At 42.2% G+C, this 21,627-nt stretch overlaps 1 protein-coding gene across 3 annotated transcripts in view; it reads left to right on the forward strand.

The window, feature by feature from the left end:
* Positions 1-21,627, forward strand: part of LOC115434568 (latent-transforming growth factor beta-binding protein 1) — a 110,862-nt gene that overhangs the window by 76,798 nt on the left and 12,437 nt on the right. For all 3 annotated transcript variants that reach the window (XM_030156602.1, XM_030156603.1, XM_030156604.1), the window contains 8 exons: positions 2,182-2,304; positions 4,640-4,765; positions 6,130-6,258; positions 7,775-7,903; positions 12,493-12,630; positions 16,232-16,393; positions 16,656-16,745; positions 17,614-17,742. In XM_030156602.1, the coding sequence (XP_030012462.1) occupies positions 2,182-2,304; positions 4,640-4,765; positions 6,130-6,258; positions 7,775-7,903; positions 12,493-12,630; positions 16,232-16,393; positions 16,656-16,745; positions 17,614-17,742 (1,026 nt within the window). The remainder of the gene's footprint in view (positions 1-2,181; positions 2,305-4,639; positions 4,766-6,129; positions 6,259-7,774; positions 7,904-12,492; positions 12,631-16,231; positions 16,394-16,655; positions 16,746-17,613; positions 17,743-21,627) is intronic.

The raw sequence follows: 21,627 nt of genomic DNA on the forward strand, positions 1-21,627 counted from the left end.
ACTAGAATTAAAAGAAAAAAAGATAACTAACTGAAACTGTATTGTGTGTTTACAAAATTAACTAAAATGTATAAAAATGTGTCCAGTCTATGTCCAGTCGATGTCCAGTCTGTGTCCAGTCTATGTCCAGTCCATGTCCAGTCTATGTCCGGTCTGTATCCAGTCTGTATCCAGTCTGTGTCCAGTCTATGTCCAGTCTGTGTCCAGTCTGTATCCAGTCTGTATCCAGTCTGTATCCAGTCTATGTCCAGTCTGTGTCCAGTCTGTATCCAGTCTGTATCCAGTCTGTGTCCAGTCTATGTCCAGTCTGTGTACGGTCTGTATCCAGTCTGTATCCAGTCTGTGTCCAGTCTATGTCCAGTCTGTGTCCGGTCTGTATCCGGTCTGTGTCCAGTCTATGTCCAGTCTGTATCCAGTCTGTGTCCAGTCTGTGTCCAGTCTATGTCCAGTCTGTGTCCAGTCTGTGTCCAGTCTGTATCCAGTCTGTGTCTGGTCTGTATCCGGTCTGTATCCAGTCTGTATCCAGTCTGTGTCCAGTCTATGTCCAGTCTGTGTCCGGTCTGTATCCAGTCTGTATCCAGTCTGTGTCCAGTCTATGTCCAGTCTGTGTCCAGTCTGTATCCAGTCTGTGTCCAGTCTATGTCCAGTCTGTGTCCAGTCTGTGTCCGGTCTGTATCCAGTCTGTGTCCAGTCTATGTCCAGTCTGTGTCCAGTCTGTGTCCGGTCTGTATCCAGTCTGTGTCCAGTCTATGTCCAGTCTGTGTCCAGTCTGAGTCCGGTCTGTATCCAGTCTGTGTCCAGTCTATGTCCAGTCTGTGTCCAGTCTGTGTCCAGTCTATGTCCAGTCTGTGTCCAGTCTGTATCCAGTCTGTGTCCAGTCTATGTCCAGTCTGTGTCCAGTCTGTGTCCGGTCTGTATCCGGTCTGTATCCAGTCTGTGTCCAGTCTATGTCCAGTCTGTGTCCAGTCTGTGTCCGGTCTGTATCCAGTCTGTGTCCAGTCTATGTCCAGTCTGTGTCCAGTCTGTGTCCAGTCTGTGTCCAGTCTATGTCCAGTCTGTGTCCAGTCTGTGTCCAGTCTATGTCCAGTCTGTGTCCGGTCTGTGTCCAGTCTGTATCCAGTCTGTGTCCAGTCTATGTCCAGTCTGTATCCAGTCTGTGTCCAGTCTATGTCCAGTCTGTGTCCGGTCCACATGGTCTGGACTTCAGACAGCAGATTCAGACCCAGGGCAGATGGAAACACCCAGAATGGACTCCAGGAGGATCCAGTCCATTCACGTCTAATAAAAACACAAGTGATGGAACACATGGTAAACACTGTCCAGACTTTTACAGTGTGTGTTACAGGCACTAAAATCTAAATGAGTTTATGTTTACAAAATACAATTAAGTAGGTTCGTTTGAAAACTATCTGTTCTAAATAAAGGCATGAGTGAGTGAACGAACAAGTGAACGAGTTGAATTGGGCTTTTATCTTCATGTGCTGTAGTTTTTGTACATTTTCATGCTACACTGAGTCAGAAAGTGACTTTTTCTACTCGGCCCAAAAACCCTGAAGGAACAGACAGTAAATGTGTTTGTGCACAGACTCAGTGTCATCCATCAGAATAACACATCACATATGGTCACACAAGTACCCGCTGATGTTCCCAGAATGGAAGACAACAGGAAGTCTACGACAGTCAGACCATGACTTTACTTTGGCCCAACCCCAATTCACCCCTCGGCCCTCCCCTTTACCCCTTCCCCTTGGCCCTCCCCTTTACTCCTGCCCCTTGGCCCTTACCCTTACCCTTGCCCCTTGGCCCTCCCCCTTACTCTTACCCCTGCCCCTTGGCCCTCCCCTTTACCCCTACCCCTTACCCCTACCCCTCGGCCCTCCCCTTTACTCCAAAAAAAAGGAAAAAAAAGAAAATCCAAAGTGAACCTCCACAATATCTGCATTTGAATAAACACCTAAAAATGTCGACACAGTACTTTTTAATATAGATACAGTACTTTTTAATATAGATACAGTACTTTTTAATATAGATACAGTACTTTTTAATATCGATACAGTATTGTGAAATGAAATATTGCAATATTTTGCAGAGTCAGTGTTTTCTTCCAGTCCTACTTGCCACCTCTGTTTACCGTTCATGAGTACGCTCTGATTAAAGGCCTGTCCCTCGTGTTTGTTTCAGATGTGGATGAGTGCCAGGATCCGCAGGTCTGTACCAGAGGTCACTGCCAGAACACCGAAGGCTCCTTCATGTGTCAGTGTGGACCAGGATTCAGAGTGTCCGCAGACGGACACCAGTGTGACGGTACGACATCAGACCAAAGGTGTACAGCAGCCCTCCAGTCAAAACGGGTTCACTTAAGCTACATGAGCAATATCCAGCAAACACAGATGTGTGTGTGTGTGTGTGTGTGTGCGTGTGCGTGTGCGTGTGTGTGTGTGTGTGTGTGTGTGCGTGTGTGTGCGTGTGTGTGTGTGTGTGTGTCAGGGTGGTTTCATCATTTAACTGAATGTTTTAGAACACAGGTGTCAAACATGCGGCCCGGGGGCCAAATCCGGCCCGCCAAAGGGTCCAGTCTGGTCCTTGGGATGAAGTTGTGAAATGCAAAAATTACACTAAGATGTTAACAATCCTTTTAGTTCAGGTTCCACATTCAGAACAATTCAATCTCAGGTGGATCATATTAACCTATAAATACTCACAACTCCAAATTTTTCTCTTTGTAAATGTAAATGTTTTCATGTGTTTACACTAAAACAAAGTATAATATTGCAAAAATATCTGAATAACCTGAACAAATACGAAGAACCTGAAATGTCTTAAGTAAGTGAAATTTTAATAATATTCCACCTGTTACTAAATGTTTTGTGTCTTTGTAGATCCACTGTGATCTGTAAGTTATAATGTACATGTGGAAATGATAAACTGAGGCAGAATATGATTAAAATTACACATTTTTTTTTCAGTTTATTCATATTATTCACATTGTTTGAAAGGATAGTTTGTAAATGCAAACCTTTTCATAATGTAATTTTACTTTTTTCATTCTAAAACATGGAGAAAAGTTTGGAGGTGACATTATTTATATATTATTATATTATAATTTTAGTGGTTCAGCCCACTTCAGATCAAATTTAGCTGAATGTGGCCCCTGAACTAAAATGAGTTTGACAGCCCTGATTTAGAAAGAAGTAAAGCATCTGTTCAGATGCAGGGAGTCTCAGTCTGAGGACAAAACAACCAAAACACTGGCCTCCAGAGGGTCCAGTCATTCAAATACACTGCTCTACGATTGTTTTACAAATGATCTGCCTCAGATTAAATGTGCAAAATATTACGTATTTTAATCAGAGTAATTCAAAATAAATGACCCAAGTGTTGGTTTGCTGATGTTTTCCTGGTATCTGATGGTGTGTTCTTCCACATATATGCAGGTTTGTGTCCATTTATCCAACAGAGGTATAAATGTTCCACTGATAGAACCTGTCCAGTCCATGCATTGTCATGTGTAGGGCTGTGTGTCGGCAAGAATCTGGCGAAAAGATACAAATCACAATACAAGGATCACGATACAATTAGGAATGGAACCATATGAAAATTTCATGTCATGGTTATTGTGACTAAAATTATCACAGTTATCGTTATTATCGCAGTATTGTTGAAATGTGCTCAGAATGTTCAAAAAGTACTGATACACACACTGAAATAATTTAACCACATTGTATTTTGAAAAAAAAAAAAAAAAAGGAAATAGGCACAATGTACCTTCTGTTGCAGACACATTCAAATATTAGCATGTAAACATCAAACATACATGTGCAGTAAAGATGGAACTGAATGGACACTGTTTAAGCATTTTCCAGAACACGTTTGAGTTGTTTGTGTTTCTTTTTCAGAGGTATTTCCAATAGGTAAGCGTCTTCTCTTTTAATTCCATCATCAGGTATTAAACCAGTGGTTCCCAACTTTTTTTACCTCCTGACCCCATTTTAACATCACACATTTCTGGTGACCCCAGACATTCAAAACGGAGACTTTTTATTTTTTTTTGCTAAAATTAATTTGTTTTTGATCATGTAACAGATTGCTATACTATATTGCAAATAAACGTTAATTTTAGATGACACTGAGTCTATATAATGTGGTTTTTTTATTAGTAAGTTTTAATTTTTAATTTTTTTTTTTTACCTTTTTTATCAATTACTAGAAATTCCAGGTGACCCCACATGGGGTCCGGACCCCAAGGTTGAAAAACACTGCATTAGACCCAGGTAGCAGGTCTGAGGGTCCATTTAAAATGACCTCCACTGTCTGAACAGCACTGTTCCAAAACGTGCATTTGTACACAGGTCCAAAACATATGGGAGTGGCTGCTGTTCATGTGGCCACACCCTCTGCCGCTGTTTTCCTAATGGTTTGATTTTTATGTTTGGTGTAAAAAAAAAAAACAAAAAAAAAACCCAAATGAGGTTTTTCAGCCAAATTGTTGCCAACCTTTTGAGCAGGTGGACGTTTGTGTTTTACACAGAGAATGTCACTCACTTTCAGAGTATTCTGGAAGGATTTTACCTGTAGACCAGTGTTATTTAGTAACCTGTGTGTGTGTGTGTGTGTGTGTGTGTGTGTGTGTGTCTTTTAGATGTGAATGAGTGTGTAGAGGAGGCGAGGCCGTGTGGTTCTATAGGAGACTGTGTGAACAACATGGGCTCTTACACCTGCACCTGTCCACCAGGATACCGACAGACCAACGGCACCAGCTGCACAGGTCAGTCCTGACGTCACACCCACTGTGGGTCCACAGACACACACACACACACTGTGGGTCCACAGACACACACACACACACTGTGGGTCCACAGACACACACACACACACTGTGGGTCCACAGACACACACACACACAGACACACACCCACTGTGGGTCCACAGACACACACACACACACTGTGGGTCCACAGACACACACACACCCACTGTGGGTCCACAGACACACACACACACACTGTGGGTCCACAGACACACACACACCCACTGTGGGTCCACAGACACACACACACACACTGTGGGTCCACAGACACACACACACCCACTGTGGGTCCACAGACACACACACACACACACACACACACACACACACACACCCACTGTGGGTCCACAGACACACACACACACACACACACCCACTGTGGGTCCACAGACACACACACACCCACTGTGGGTCCACAGACACACACACACACCCCCACTGTGGGTCCACAGACACACACACACACACCCACTGTGGGTCCACAGACACACACACACACACCCACTGTGGGTCCACAGACACACACACACACACCCACTGTGGGTCCGTGGACTAGGGATGTAACAGTTACCAGTATAGCAATTAATCGCGGTAAAATTTCCGATGGTTAGTATTACCGTTTAAATTCTAATTATTGTGGTAACTGTGTTTGATTACCGCACTTTGAAAATCACAGTAATACTGCTCATTTCCTGGGGAAGCAGATCAGCCTGACATGTTTTATATTCCTAACTCTTTCAGCATATTTACATTTGTTCATTAAACAGTTCAGGAAAACATGCCTGTTTCACCTGTGTGTACAATAGTGTATATGTGTGACACTGTGAATGATTAGGTCTGGAAAATGTTTAAACAAACTCCACTCTGACCTGTCTGACTACTGTTTTTCCCACTCAAAAACCACTCAGGAATCAATAGGAGAATTGATAAGGAATTGGATTGGTAAACAGATTGGACAATGGTATTGGTATTGATAAAAATCCTATTAATTCCCACCACTAGTGAAGGTATCTCTTCTGTCCATAAGGTTCCATCTTTAATGCACATTTGTATATTTCATGTTCACATATGTCAATGTTTCTGCCAACAGAAAGTAGATTGTGCATGTTATTTCCTTTTTTTTTTTCTAAATATAACTTGGTTAAATTATTTCAGTGTGTGTATGAGTATTTTTTGAACATTTTGAGCACATTTCAACAATACCGCGATAATAATGATAACCGTGATACTTTTGGTCACAATAACCATGATATGAAATGTTCATATGGTTCCATCCCTGCTGTGGACACACACACTGATGATGTGAGCGTCTCTGTCCTCAGATGTGGACGAGTGTATGGATGAAGCAGAGCTCTGTTCTCCCAACGGCGACTGTCTGAACACTGAAGGGTCGTATCTGTGTGTGTGTGAGAGTGGATTCACAGCCAACCTGGACACACCCTCCTGTGACGGTAAGAAAACACACACCGTCACACACACACCATCACCTTTAAACAACCACTTCCAATTGTAGTTTCCCAGTGATTTCATCTTTTTTTATTTTTTTACAAACTGCAAATTCTCATCCCATCTTTTCTAGTTGTCATAAACTGTCAATAAACACAGTGAAGAACTGGTTTCAAATAACCGTTGTTGTACTTCACCTCATTTTTCTGTTCTTTCATTTGGAAATCCCCAAACGTAACAGAATTTTCAGAAAATCAGTTTAAGTAAATGAATAATTATGTGTGTTTGCATTCATTACTGTTATTCAAGTAATAAAAGCTTGTTCTTCATCATAGGTTTTCAGATTCAAAGTAGTGTTTCATACAACATAGACCTACAGAGAGAGTGTGTGTGTGTGTTTCTGTGATTCACTTTCACTCTCATTTCTTTCATTCACACATCTGTTTTAGTTTCCATATGACTCCACACATGCAGACGTACACAATTATTCACTAAATCTGTTTCCGTTGCACTTATTCTGTTATCGATACACTGACTGTTCCACCTCTTTGAACAGTAAAAATGTTTTTGGAGAATTTTTTTGTTTCGACTCGAAGTTTTGTCGTGAAAATGTGAATGACAATGAATGGATGTCCACATATCTGAGTTCTGATCTTTGTCTCTTTTATCCTTCTTTTCATCCCTCCTTCTCCACCTTTGATGGGTCTTTTTAAACTTCTACAGATGAAACCAAGTCCTGGATGTCTTTGGCATGTGCTGCAGTATTTTCTTCAGCATTAGCAGGAGGGCTGGTCTGTTTGTAATGCCCCTTTACTGCCTTAGAAAAATAGAGTGAAAAGAAAAAAAAAAGTGAGAGGAAAAGAAGCAGACGGAAGCCTTTGAGCTGGCTGTCTAGACGAGGAGGGATATTTGTTGCTCTGTGCCTCATGATTTATGCAGAGGTTCAGACTCCAGTAGAAGAGTGTGTCTGCGCTCACTTCTGTCAAACAGCAGCTGCAGAAGCGGACCAGGTTCTGTGGACCCGGGTTCTGTGGACCCGGGTTCTGTGGACCCGGTCCACTCCTGAACAGGCCTGGGAATCTAAGGGTACCTCATAATACGTGATACACGGCTCACGATCACGATAATATCTCAATATGGCGATACTGCGATTATTGATATGTTGCTCTTAATAACCTATCATATATCTGTGTGTTTATAGAGGTGAAACAAAAACAAACAAAACTAAATAAATGTCATAGTTTATATTTTGCAGCATAACTAACCCCCCCCCCAATCACCACCAAAATTTAATCATTTCTTCTTTGTGTCAGTTTCAACATTTCCTGAAAATTTCATGAAAATCTGTCCATAACTTTTTGACTTATCATGCTAACAAACAAACACACACACAAAGCAGAGCGATCACAATCCCTCCTGGCGGAGGTAAAAATCCAAAACTATTCTAACCTTTGTGTGTAAACGTGTAACACACACTTGTTCGTAGAGTGAACTGTGCGCTGACTGTGGGTGTGTTCACAGATATCGATGAGTGTGGGCTCAATGAAACTGTGTGCGGTCCTCATGGATTCTGTGAGAACAGACTGGGCTCCTTCAGGTGTCTGTGCGACCAGGGTTACCAGGAGTCTGCAGACGGACACCGCTGTGAGGGTAAGGGTTCCACACCTACTGCAGGTCACAGTCCAGTCTACAGCAGGTCACAGTCCAGTCTACAGCAGGTCACAGTCCAGTCTACAGCAGGTCACAGTCCAGTCTACTGCAGGTCACAGTCCAGTCTACTGCAGGTCACAGTCCAGTCTACTACAGGTCACAGTCCAGTCTACAGCAGGTCACAGTCCAGTCTACTGCAGGTCACAGTCCAGTCTACTGCAGGTCACAGTCCAGTCTACACCAGGGCCACAGTCCAGTCTACAGCAGGTCACAGTCCAGTCTACAGCAGGGCCACAGTCCAGTCTACAGCAGGTCACAGTCCAGTCTACTGCAGGTCACAGTCCAGTCTACAGCAGGGCCACAGTCCAGTCTACAGCAGGTCACAGTCCAGTCTACTGCAGGTCACAGTCCAGTCTACAGCAGGGCCACAGTCCAGTCTACTGCAGGTCACAGTCCAGTCTACAGCAGGTCACAGTCCAGTCTACTGCAGGTCACAGTCCAGTCTACTGCAGGTCACAGTCCAGTCTACAGCAGGTCACAGTCCAGTCTACTGCAGGTCACAGTCCAGTCTACTGCAGGTCACAGTCCAGTCTACTGCAGGTCACAGTCCAGTCTACTGCAGGTCACAGTCCAGTCTACTGCAGGTCACAGTCCAGTCTACAGCAGGGCCACAGTCCAGTCTACTGCAGGTCACAGTCCAGTCTACGGCAGGTCACAGTCCAGTCTACTGCAGGTCACAGTCCAGTCTACAGCAGGTCACAGTCCAGTCTACTGCAGGTCACAGTCCAGTCTACTGCAGGTCACAGTCCAGTCTACAGCAGGGTCACATGACACTGTTGACCAAGATGGCTGCATAACCCTTTAGCCCAGTTCTGTCGAACTCCTGTTAGTTCAGTTCCACATTCACCCCAGTACGATCTGCAGTGGACCAGACCAGTAAAATAAGAACAATGAAAAAAGTAAAATGACATCATGATAATGTTTACATCTACAACGTTTCCTTAAAAATCTGAATAACATGAACAACTTGAAATGTCTTAAAAAAACGAGTGCAATTTGAACAATATTCTGCCTCAGTTTATCAGTTTATAATTTACACGTGTTACAACTTACATGACAATTACAAACACACAAAACATTTAATATCAGGTATAATATTGGTAAAATTGCATTTACTTCACTTAAGACATTTCAGGGGGTTCACATTCAGGTTACTCACATTTTTTGTAAAATGATAGTTTGTTAATATAAATGTTTTCATGTAATTTTACTTTTTTACACTAAAACAAAGATAAAATCTGCAGTTGTCATTATTTATAAGTTATTATAATAATATTTTACTGGTCTGACCCAATTGAGATCTTATTAGTCTGTATGTGGAACTTGAATTAAAATGATTTTTACACCACTGATATTTAATATCTTCAGTGTAATTCTTGCATTTCACAAATTCATCCTAAGGGCCGGATTTGGCCCCCGGGCCGCATGTTTGACACCAGTGCTTTAACCCCTGAACCCTGGTTCCAGGTAAAGGTTCACACACACTCCTGATCAAAATTTTTAGACCAGTTGAAAAACTGCAATAATTTACATTTTGCACTGGATCCTCAGAAGGTTCTACGTAGAGTTTCAAAATACAAAAAGAAGAAATGGGAGTGAGACAAAAAAAATAAAAATTACATAACCAATGTATTGAAAACAACAGTTAAACTGAACTAGTCTGTTCATCAGCCCATCAGCAGTTTCAGAGCGCAGCCTTTAACAGACCAAATATGAGCATAAATGTGGATTCAGTGTTCACACTGTCAGGACCTCCTGATGGAAAAGGAGCCAAAGCTTTGTCTGTTTGAACGTGGTCGGACTGTTGAGCTGCAGAAACAAGGAACATACCATCACTGCTGAGGTTGGACCTGAACGCACCATCACTGCTGAGGTTGGACCTGAACGCACCATCACTGCTGAGGTTGGACCTGAACGCGCCATCACTGCTGAGGTTGGACCTGAACGCGCCATCACTGCTGAGGTTGGACGCACTGAAGAACAGTTCAGGTTCTTCAATATGTCCAACCTCAGCAGTGATGGTGCGTTCCCAGAGGCCTCAACAATCCAACCACATTACCAAGGTTATTATCATTAGCGTAAACTAAGGAAATGACGAAAACTAGAATTGTAAAAACATTTTCATTAACTGAAATAAATAAAAACTATAATTCAAAGAAAAAATGATAACTGACTGAAACTGTATTGTGTGTTTACAAAACTAACTAAAACAAATAGAAATTATGGATAAAATTCCTTTTGTTTTCGTCTTTGTCAATGTAGGATTGATATGAAATCAATTTATTTCCCTCAAGCAGTTTTCTGTGCTGTCTCCATACGACACTTTTTGCTCCGTCACTTGTGTTCACTTGTGGTTTCCAGTCGTCTTCTGGTCCCCACTCTACCTGGAAACATGGAGACTAAAGCAGCAGAGTCCTGTCTGGGATTGATTTGAATACGACGGAGAAGAAGAGAAAAGAGACCACTGAACTACAAGTAAACTACAAGTAAACTACAAGTAAACTAAAACTAAACTACAACTAAGCATTTAGAAAAAAACGAAAATGAATACAAACTAGTAAACCTGCTCTAAAAACAAATTAAAACAAACTGAATTAGAGAAAAAAAAAAGTCAAAACTAAATAAAACTAAACTATAATAACAAATCCAAAACTATTAGGACCTTGGTTCAAACAGACAAAGCTTTGGATCCTTTTCCATCAGTTGGAATGTTGTTTTCAATAAATTGCTTCCACAAAATTTTTTTTTGTCTCCCATTTCTTCTTTTTGCATTTTGAAACTACTTAGAACCTTCTGAAGTGGTGCAGGCTCTTTTGAGTGCATCCAACTTGTAATTTGTCTAAAAACATGTCTCTGAGTCCAACCCTAGTAATGAACTGGACTTCTGATATGAATGTGTGTTTTCTCTTCTGGTAGTTGGATCTATAGTTGAATCTATAGTTGAATCTATAGGACTACATCATATTCTATAAGTTCATCATATATTCGTCCTGTGACGACCACAGAAGCTCAGGGAAACAGGCTTAATTATTCCAGATTTTATGACTATATATTTTCTGAGAGTTTTTAAGAGTTTATTTAGTTGAAGAGTTTGAAGTTGAGCCTCCTCAGTCCTCCGTCAGTTGATCACATGGTCTTTCAGTGAACGTCCGTATATGAGCAGCTGCAGCAGTGGGTTTCCTCTGGGGCTTTTCTCTCGGGCCAACTGCAGACCAACTTTACCCCTGAGGAAGAAATGGAAATAATGTTGAAGTGAGTTTGGTTTGGAGCGACGGTGCTGCTGCTCCGTCCAGCTCCGGCCACGCCCATTTCCTCCAACAGGAAGTAGCGAGAGGCAGAACAGACTTCCCCCGCTGATAGAAAACTTCCCCCATACACTCTGTAACAGTGACCAGACACACACACACACACACACACACATCAAATACAATACTCTAAACCACCACATGCTCTCATTCAGACCTCAATACAGTGTGTGCTTTACACACACTTACACACACTTACACACACTTACACACACTAACCATCTGTGCTTTGGCAGAACCGCTGAGTCCCACCCAGGTCCAGTCCAGCAGCCAAACCATCACTCACACACACACACACACACACACACACACACATTAAACCCAGCGGCGGTGGTGTACCACTAAGTGTTTGGAATGTGCGTCGTCTCCCTCTCTTCCTTCGTGCTCTTTATCACACACTGGTTTCCATCTGGACTCATCTCCTTTCTTCTCACTGACCAGGACCAGGAGTTTACAGCTGGACTCTTTGGTTTTTGGCTTCAGTGACTTCAAACTCCTGAAAATTCACCTCTCAGAAATATTACACAGCCCACCAAAGACACTGTGTCTTCATATTTAGGACAATGAATCTGCCAGTATGTACTGGAATGCAGACAGTGTCAGTGGATTTTTTTTCATACTTTGTTTTTTAAGATAGAAAAATATTATCATATTAATTTTATACATATATATATTAGTGCTGTCAAACGATTAAAATGTTTAATCAGATTAATTACCAGGTTGCGATAGATAGATAGATAGATAGATAGATAGATAGATAGATAGATAGATAGATAGATAGATAGATAGATAGATAGATAGATAGATAGATAGATAGATCATCAAGTGCAGACCTCTGCCAAGACAGATCTGCCCCCCCCCCCCATCACCACCAAAATGTAATCATTTCTTCCTTGTGCCAGTATCAACATTTCCTGAAAATTTCATGAAAATCCATCCATAACTTTTTGACTTATCTTGCTAACAAACAAACAAACACACAAAGTGATCACAGTCCCTCCTGGCAGAGGTACAAATATAAAAACACATAAAGTGCAGAGTGCTTCTGCTTTTCCAATGAATTAAATGCTTGTGTACCATATAACTAGGGCTGTGTATCGGCAAGAATCTGGTGATACGACACAGATCACAATACTAGGATCATGTGTATATATATATATGTATAATATGAGTATGAAGTTAGTGGAAGCACCTAATGTGTGTGTGTTTTCTCCCCCTGTTCAGATGTGAATGAGTGTGAGCTGCTGAGCAGTGTGTGTGGAGAAGCCCAGTGTGTGAACGTGGACGGCTCCTTCCTGTGTGTGTGTCCCAGCGGGCAGGACTACAACGTCATGGTGGCCAAGTGTGAACCTGTTCCCACAGGTGAGAGACGCCGTCAGCCAGCCTTCACACAGACTGCTGACGTCCCAGTGGATGTGGGTTTACAGACGTCTGCCAGTGGTGGACACATAGCAGGACATGAGTGGACCTGAACATGTGGACCAGGGACTGGAGTCATGAAGCACATCCACACACACACCACCTGTGTCTACTTTCATCTCCATTTACTCAGATTTGTCAGCGTGCGTTGTGAAGCTGGTGTTTGTGAGTGTGTTTATGTCCAGAGCAAGGTTCCAGTAGTTGTGGATTTTTCATAATAGTTTAGTTTTAGTTACTTTTGACTTTTTTTTCTCTAATTCAGTTCATTTGAATTCGTTTTTACAACAGGTTTGATAGTTTTTAGTAGTTTTTGTTTTTTTGTAAATGCTTAGTTGTAGTTCAGTTGTAGTTCAGTTGTAGTTCAGTTGTAGTTCAGTTGTAGTTGTAGTTCAGTTGTAGTTCAGTTGTAGTTCAGTTGTAGTTTAGTTGTAGTTTAGTTGTAGTTTAGTTGTAGTTCAGTTGTAGTTCAGTTTTAGTTCAGTTGTAGTTCAGTTGTAGTTCAGTTGTAGTTCAGTGGTCTCTTTTCTCTTCTTCTCTGTGCTCCTATTCAAATCAATCCCAGACAGGACTCTGCTGCTTTAGTCTCCTTGTTTCCAGGTAGAGTGGGGACCAGAAGACGACTGGAAACCACAAGTGAACACAAGTGACGGAGCGTCATATTTATCTGTTTTAGTTAGTTTTGTAAACACACAATGCTGTTTTAGTTAGTTAGTTTTTTTTTCTTTTAATTATAGTTTTTATTTATTTCAGTTAAGGAAAATGTTTTTTCAATTCTAGTTTTGGTCATTTCGTTAGTTTTTGTTAATGATAATAACCTTGGTTCAGAGCGTGTTGGTCCAGAAGGACTGGAGCTGGTCCTGTTGATGGACAGGTTTAGACCCACAGCCTTCTGCAGGTATTAGAGCAGGTCCAGGTCTACAGAGACCACAACAGGTCCAGGTCTACAGAGACAACAACAGGTCCAGGCCTACAGAGACCACAACAGGTCCAGGTCTACAGAGACCACAACAGGTCCAGGTCTACAGAGACCACAACAGGTCCAGGTCTACAGAGACAACAACAGGTCCAGGTCTACAGAGACCACAACAGGTCCAGGTCTACAGAGACAACAACAGGTCCAGGTCTACAGAGACCACAACAGGTCCAGGTCTACAGAGACAACAACAGGTCCAGGCCTACAGAGACCACAACAGGTCCAGGTCTACAGAGACCACAACAGGTCCAGGTCTACAGAGACCACAACAGGTCCAGGTCTACAGAGACAACAACAGGTCCAGGTCTACAGAGACCACAACAGGTCCAGGTCTACAGAGACAACAACAGGTCCAGGTCTACAGAGACCACAACAGGTCCAGGTCTACAGAGACAACAACAGGTCCAGGCCTACAGAGACCACAACAGGTCCAGGTCTACAGAGACCACAACAGGTCCACTGTATGAATGTGTCCGTTAACGTTCTAATTAGTTCCAGGTCACTCAGACATGTGACAGCTGTGTTAGATGAGTGTGTTCTGATGGGGTTAGGGTCCGAACGCTGCTGAACATCTGATAGGACCTAAGATCAGGTATAAACACAAACCTTATCAGGTCAATATGTGAGTGTGTGAAACATGAATGAGACCAAACACACCCCGGTCTGAGGACACAGATGAAAGTGTACATGTGTTCATCTATATGACAGACTGGAGACCTGCCTTATATGGGCGTCACCTGTCAACACCTCAAAGGGACATTCAATGAGGGACAGAACCGACTGGAAAGACCCCGAGGCTGGGGCCTGTTTCCACCCACAGATTACAATCTGTCATCTTTAGTCAAAACATCATAACTCCATCATTAGGTCATGATGAAGAACAGGATTAGAGGACACGTCCTGCATGACTTCACTCACACGTATGCATTAGTTTAACATGACCACAGTATATGATTCATAGGCAGTGGAAAATGACTGAGTTTTTAGTTCAACAGTAACATTTACCCTGACCCCAACCCTTATATACCATATAACCATATATGCATATATATATATATGTGTGTATATATATATACATACATACATATATATATATATATATATATATATATATATATATATATATATATATATATATATATATATATATATATATATATATACAGTGTTGGGAATAACAGCATTACTAATGCCACTATTGTTTTCCAGTAACAGGTAATCAAATTAATTACTATTTGAAACATTCCAACGCCGTTACCAACGGTGAACTGTGGTGCGTTACTGTGCACTGATATCTAACAGCTGTTATCTGTCTGACTCGCTCAGCCAGGCACTAGATGTGTGACATTCAAGGACGAGTCGAGTCTTTTGAACAGTGAACAATAAGAACCGATTTGTTACCAGCCCTTCGTTTACGAGTCGTTCGTTTACGATCTGTTCTTCTATTCAAACCCCCCACACTGCCTTCATGCTTCACCTGTGTGTCCATGAGTCTGAGTTGTCCACGCTGCCTTCACCTGAACGACTGATGACATCTGAGTTTGAGTTGTCCGCAGCACACTACAGTCACTTGAACACAGCTATGTGCGCATCTAATTTAGGGGAGGAGTTATCAGCTAATTTAGGAGAGGAGTTATCAGTGACAGTTCGACTGACTGTATCCAGGAGGAGCGACTGAAAAAAGTGGAGATGCTGGACTAACTGGAGGAGCATCTGCTTCTGTAAATGCAGATATGCACTTAGGTGGTGGACCCCAGCCGGGCCCTGGTGGACCCTGGTTTTACCGAAGTCATGGTATAGAAGCTCCGTTTAGTGGGAACATCAGTTCCATCTGAATGAGTATTTTCTCTGAGACAGGACTAATATTATCAGAGAAGTCACCTCAAGACACTAAAGTGAGATCAGGTGTTTTCCTTAACACAAATTTGCCAAAGGATCAGAAGGAGAGGCAGTAGAACCAACACTAATGACTTTTTAAAAGTAATTTGCCCAACTCTCTCTCTATATATACACACACACACACACACACACATACAGGTAATATAGTGTGTACAGATTCAGAGAACAGGTCCATGGGTTCTGAGTATTACAGGGTAAATACTGGACTGTCTGTTCGATCCAGCTCCACTCTGTTCAATAACTAGTTTTATTTGAGGTAAAAACACAGACTCACAGTTCTTGTCGTTTTCTGTTTGGTTGAAATGTGAATCTGAAGTGGCTCTATGTGTCTGTCTGTCCGTCTGTCTGTGTGTCTGTCCGTCTGTCTGTGTGTCTGTCCGTCTGTCTGTGTGTCCGTCCGTCTGTCTGTGTGTCTGTCCATCTGTCTGTGTGTCTGTCCATCTGTCTGTGTGTCCGTCCGTCTGTCTGTGTGTCCGTCCGTCTGTCTGTGTGTCTGTCCATCTGTCTGTGTGTCTGTCCATCTGTCTGTGTGTCCGTCCGTCTGTCTGTGTGTCCGTCCGTCTGTCTGTGTGTCTGTCCGTCTGTCTGTGTGTCCGTCCGTCTGTCTGTGTGTCCGTCCGTCTGTCTATGTGTCTGTCCGTCTGTCTGTGTGTCTGTCCGTCCGTCCATCAGTGTCTTCCATTGGACAGAAGGAATGCTACTACCGTCTGAACGATGAGAACCTGTGTGAGAGCGTCCTGACCAGCTCCGTCACCCTGCAGGAGTGCTGCTGCACCCTGGGCGCCGGCTGGGGGGACAACTGTGAGGTCCACCCCTGTCCTGTCAACGGCACAGGTGGGTCCCCCAGGACACGGGTCTACGCTAGACCGAGTCCACATGTGGTCCAGAATATGAGCCAAAGCTGACTGCAGTGAGGATCAGGCAGAGTTGGATGTCAGTCGTCATTCTCAGTTGTTGTGTTGAAGGTTGATTAACAGAAGTGGTAACAGTTCCAGGACTGTTTCCCAGTGTGTGGACTTCAGCTGAAGAAACAGAGCTGTGCTCTGCATCCTGTAGTTCTACATGATGTGAATGTTCACTCATGGTTTGATTTCAGACCAGTTCAATCAGATGTGTCCGTCTGGAAGAGGTTTTATCCCCAGTGGAGATCAGCTGTATGGAGTTCAAACCACTGACAGCTACAGAGGTAACACACACACACACACACACACACACACACACACATGCACACACACACTTTACTGAGCAGAAGGAACATTTAGTTTTTGCCTTGTCTATGTCTACATATGGATTTGGTGTGTTTTTATTGGTGTGTGTAGAAGTGCTGTTATATTCTGTTTTAGGGATGGAACATATGAACCTTTCATATCACAGTTATTGTGACCAAAATTATCACTGTTATCATTATTATCACAGTATTGTTGAAATTATGTTCAAAATGTTCAAAAAGTACTGATACACACACTGAAATAATTTAACCAAGTTGTATTTTGAAAAAAAAAAAAAAAATAATAGTCCCAATGTCCCTTCTGTGTCAGAAACATTCAAATATTAACCCTTAGTGGTCTGAGCCTATTTTGTCCATTTTTCAGTCCTTTTGATTTGGCCTTTATATACTATAGAAACAAATGTTTACTATACCCATGTTTGGGATCTGTTTTTTCAGCACAACTTCATCAAATGTATATAATTTATTGCATAAATAACACACAGATGCTTAACGAACCTTTTCAAAGACTTTAAAAGTGAATATTGGTTCCAAATATTAGGTATAGAAAATCAAAATTGTGATAAATTCAAACTATACTCAAATATTTGACATAAAAGCAGATCTTTACATAGGGTTTTTTCTCTAAAAGTGCGGTAATCAAACACAGTTATCATAATTAGAATTTAAACAGTAATATTAACTGTCTGGGATTTTACCACCGTTTATCGTTACATGCCTAGTCCTGTGTAATGTGTGTAATGTGTGTAATGTGTGTAATGTGTACCCGTTGTTAGTGCTCAGTGGGTAACAGTGTAAATGTGTGTGTGTGTGTGTGTGTCCACAGATGCAGATGAATGCGTGCTGTTCGGTCAGGAGGTGTGTAAAGGAGGCTTCTGTCAGAACACCGAGGGCAGCTACGAGTGTTACTGTAAGACCGGCCAGGACTACGACCCCGCCAAGCTGGAGTGCAGAGGTCAGAGTTCACCGTGCGCTTCTGACGTGAAGCCGCCGCCTTTTGTCTCCTACGTTTCCAACACTAAACTACGACCTGTTTGACGTCTCACATAAACGATGCATTTGTGTGGACAGAAGGTTCTGACCCGTCTGCTGGGACCAGCAACACTGGAGAGCATCCAAAAGACTGGAGTTTATATGTGTCTGCAGAGAGAGAGAGGGAGGGAGGGGGGAGAGGGAGAGAGAGGGAGAGAGAGGGGGGGAGAGAGAGAGGGAGAGAGAGAGGGGAGTGGGGGAGAGAGAGAAAGAGAGGGAGAGAGAGAGAGGGAGGAGAGAGAGGGGAGAGAGAGAAAGAGAGGGAGAGAGAGAGAAAGAAGGGGGGGAGAGAGAAAGACAGAGGGAGAGAGGAGGGAGAGAGAGATGGATAGATAGAGAGAGATAGAGAGACAGACATAGAGATTGTTGGTTCGTTCGTTGGTTCGTTCGTTGGTTCGTTCGTTGGTTCGTTCGTTGGTTTGTTCGTTGGTTCGTTCGTTGGTTTGTTCGTTGGTTCGTTGGTTCGTTCGTTGGTTTGTTCGTTTGTTGGTTCGTTGGTTCGTTGGTTTGTTCGTTGGTTGGTTGGTTGGTTGGTTGGTTGGTTGGTTCGTTGGTTTGTTCGTTCGTTGGTGGGTTTGTTGGTTCGTTGGTTCGTTCGTTGGTTCGTTCGTTGGTTCGTTCGTTGGTTCGTTCGTTGGTTTGTTCGTTGGTTGGTTCATTGGTTGGTTGGTTGGTTGGTTGGTTGGTTCGTTGGTTTGTTCGTTGGTTGGTTCATTGGTTGGTTGGTTGGTTGGTTGGTTGGTTCGTTGGTTTGTTCGTTCGTTGGTGGGTTTGTTGGTTTGTTCGTTGGTTGGTTCATTGGTTGGTTGGTTGGTTGGTTGGTTCGTTCGTTGGTTTGTTCGTTCGTTGGTGGGTTTGTTGGTTCGTTGGTTCGTTCGTTGGTTCGTTCGTTGGTTCGTTGGTTCGTTCGTTGGTTTGTTCGTTCGTTGGTTCGTTGGTTTGTTCGTTCGTTGGTTCGTTCGTTGGTTCGTTGGTTTGTTCGTTGGTTGGTTCATTGGTTGGTTGGTTGGTTGGTTGGTTCGTTCGTTGGTTTGTTCGTTCGTTGGTGGGTTTGTTCATTCGTTGGTTCGTTCGTTGGTTCGTTCGTTGGTTCGTTCATTGGTTCGTTCGTTGGTTCGTTCCAGGCTGTGGTTCAGGTTGGTATATTTACAGACAGTTGCTGAACTCCCTGTAAAAGTCCGTCCTGTACAAAACTGTAAAGACACACTTGTGATTGTATTCACACGTTTCAGGACAGTGACCTAAAGTCTAACAGTTACTGAAGGGTTGGATGTTGGTTTGAAACGTGGGTGTAGTCCAACTGCATGAGCTGCTTGGATAGATTCAGTATATTCACAAAAATGTCATCACTTTCTGTTTGACTGTATTTTCTGCGTAAACAGCTTAATCAGCTGATCGTCCGTTTACGTTTCAGTGTGTTATAGATCGCATTTCTGCGGTTTGTGGTGAGGTTCTAATAGTTTAGGATTTTTCATTCTAGTTTAATTTTATTTAGTTTTAACTTTTTTTCTCTAATTCAGTTCATTTTAATTCGTTTTTAGAGCAGGTTTGATCGTTTTTATTCATTTTCGTTTTTTTCTAAATGCTTAGTTGTAGTTCAGTTGTAGTTCAGTTGTAGTTCAGTTGTAGTTTAGTTGTAGTTCAGTTGTAGTTCAGTTGTAGTTCAGTTGTAGTTCAGTGGTCTCTTTTCTCTTCTTCTCTGTGCTCCTATTCAAATCAATCCCAGACAGGACTCTGCTGCTTTAGTCTCCATGTTTCCAGGTAGAGTGGGGACCAGAAGACGACTGGAAACCACAGTGAACACAAGTGACGGAGCAAAAAGTGTCGTATGGAGACAGCACAGAAAACTGAGAGTGAAATAAATCGATTTTATATCAATCCGACATTGATAAAAATGAAGGGAATTTTATCCATAATTTTTAACTAAAAACTAAAATTAATACTGAACTAAAACTAAACTAAAACTAAGCATTTAGAAAAAAACAAAAACTAATACTAGAAGCACTTGGAGAGTGCAGACCTCCGCCAGGGCAGATCAGTGGGCCCCCGTGCCCCCCACCCCTGATCACCACTAAAATTGAATCATTTGTTCCTTGTGTCAGTATCAACATTTCCTGAAATTTTCATCCAAATCCGTCCATAACTTTTTGAGTTATCCTGCACACAGACAGACAGACAAACCAACGCTGACAAAAACAGAGCCTCCTTGGTGGAGGTGATAAACTAGCAAACCTGCTCTAAAACAAATTAAAACGAACTGAAACAGAGGAAAAAAAGTCAAAACTAAATAAAACTAAACTTTAATGAAAAATCCCAAACTATCATAACCCTGGTGTACAGCAGAGGGTTGAAGTCAAAATGTCTTATAAAGGTTTCTGTCCTGTACAAATGTCAATACTCATACCTGGAACAGTAAAAAAAAGCATAATTCATCCAAATGTGACGACAGAACTGACACAGAAGTGACTGGAATGTCAGATGTCCATGGGAATGTTGACACGCTGAGCAGCAGTGATAACAGACAGATCCATGATGTGATCTGATCAGACGTGTGTGTTATTGACGCACAGGTGAGGTGACAGCTCATGGGTTCGTTGTGTTTCAGTTGTGTGTTCATCCAGTGTGTGCGGTGTGTTTGGACTGTGTCAAACACACGCATTCATCTGAACAGGAACGGACAGGACGTCAAACCCTCAACACCTGTCTGGGTTCGGACTGTAAAACTGTCCAAAAGTCCATCCACACTGGTCCTTTGGCACTTCAGTGCATTTCTGAAATATTTGGACGGGACCCGGCTGGACTTATAGAGTACAGTATGTCTGGAAAACGTCCTGGATCAGATGAACGCTTTTGTAACAGAAGGACGACTTCTGTTCGGACCAAACGTGAGCAGAATGAAAAACATGGTCTGGTCTGTGCATGTGGGAAAGAACGGGACGAAGGGAAAAAGAAATGGGATTGGTCGTTTTGGCAGAGGATGGACAGTTCAAGTGTGTGTGTGTGTGTGTGTGTGTGTGTGTGTACTGTATTTTCCAGACTATAGGCTGCACCTGAGTATAAGCCACAGGTGTCCACGTTGTAACATGACATATTTACACAGAAAGATGGTAAACAGACAGATGATTTAAATATTTACTTCCATCCCTTAACTCCGGGCTGTTAAACTCATGTTAGTTCAGTTCCACATTCAGACTCATCTGAGCTAAAGTGGGCCGGACCAGGAAAGAATAGAAATAACAGGATGAGAACTGAGAAATAATGTCAACTCCAAAGTTGTTTCCTCTGTTTTTGAGTGAAAAAAGTCAAATTCCGTCATGAAAATGTTACATCTATGAACTGTACTTGAACATAACATGAACAAATATGAACCTGAAAATTCTTAAGAAAAATAAGTGCAATTTGAACAATATTCTGCCTCAGTTTATCATTTATACATGTGCATCACAACTTGCAGATCACAGTGGATCTACAAAAACACAAAACATTTAGTAACAGGCAGAATACTGGTAAAATTCCACATACTTTTATTAAGAAATTTCAGGTTATTCACATTTTTTGTAAAAGGTTAGTCTGTAAATGTAAACATTTTTGTGTAATTTTACTTTTTTTTTTACACAACAAAGAGAAAAATTCGTAGTTTTCATGATTATTTCTAAGTTATTATAATAGTATTTTACTGGTTCTGACCCACTTGAGATGGAATTGACCTAAAATGCTTCTAACATCCTTGACTGTGAATATCTTCAGTGTAATTTCTGCATTTCACAAATTCATCCCAGGGGCCAGATCGGACCCTTTGGTGGACCGG

This window comes from Sphaeramia orbicularis, chromosome 15 (assembly GCF_902148855.1).
Source record: "Sphaeramia orbicularis chromosome 15, fSphaOr1.1, whole genome shotgun sequence".
Classification (NCBI taxonomy): Eukaryota; Metazoa; Chordata; class Actinopteri; order Kurtiformes; family Apogonidae; genus Sphaeramia; species Sphaeramia orbicularis.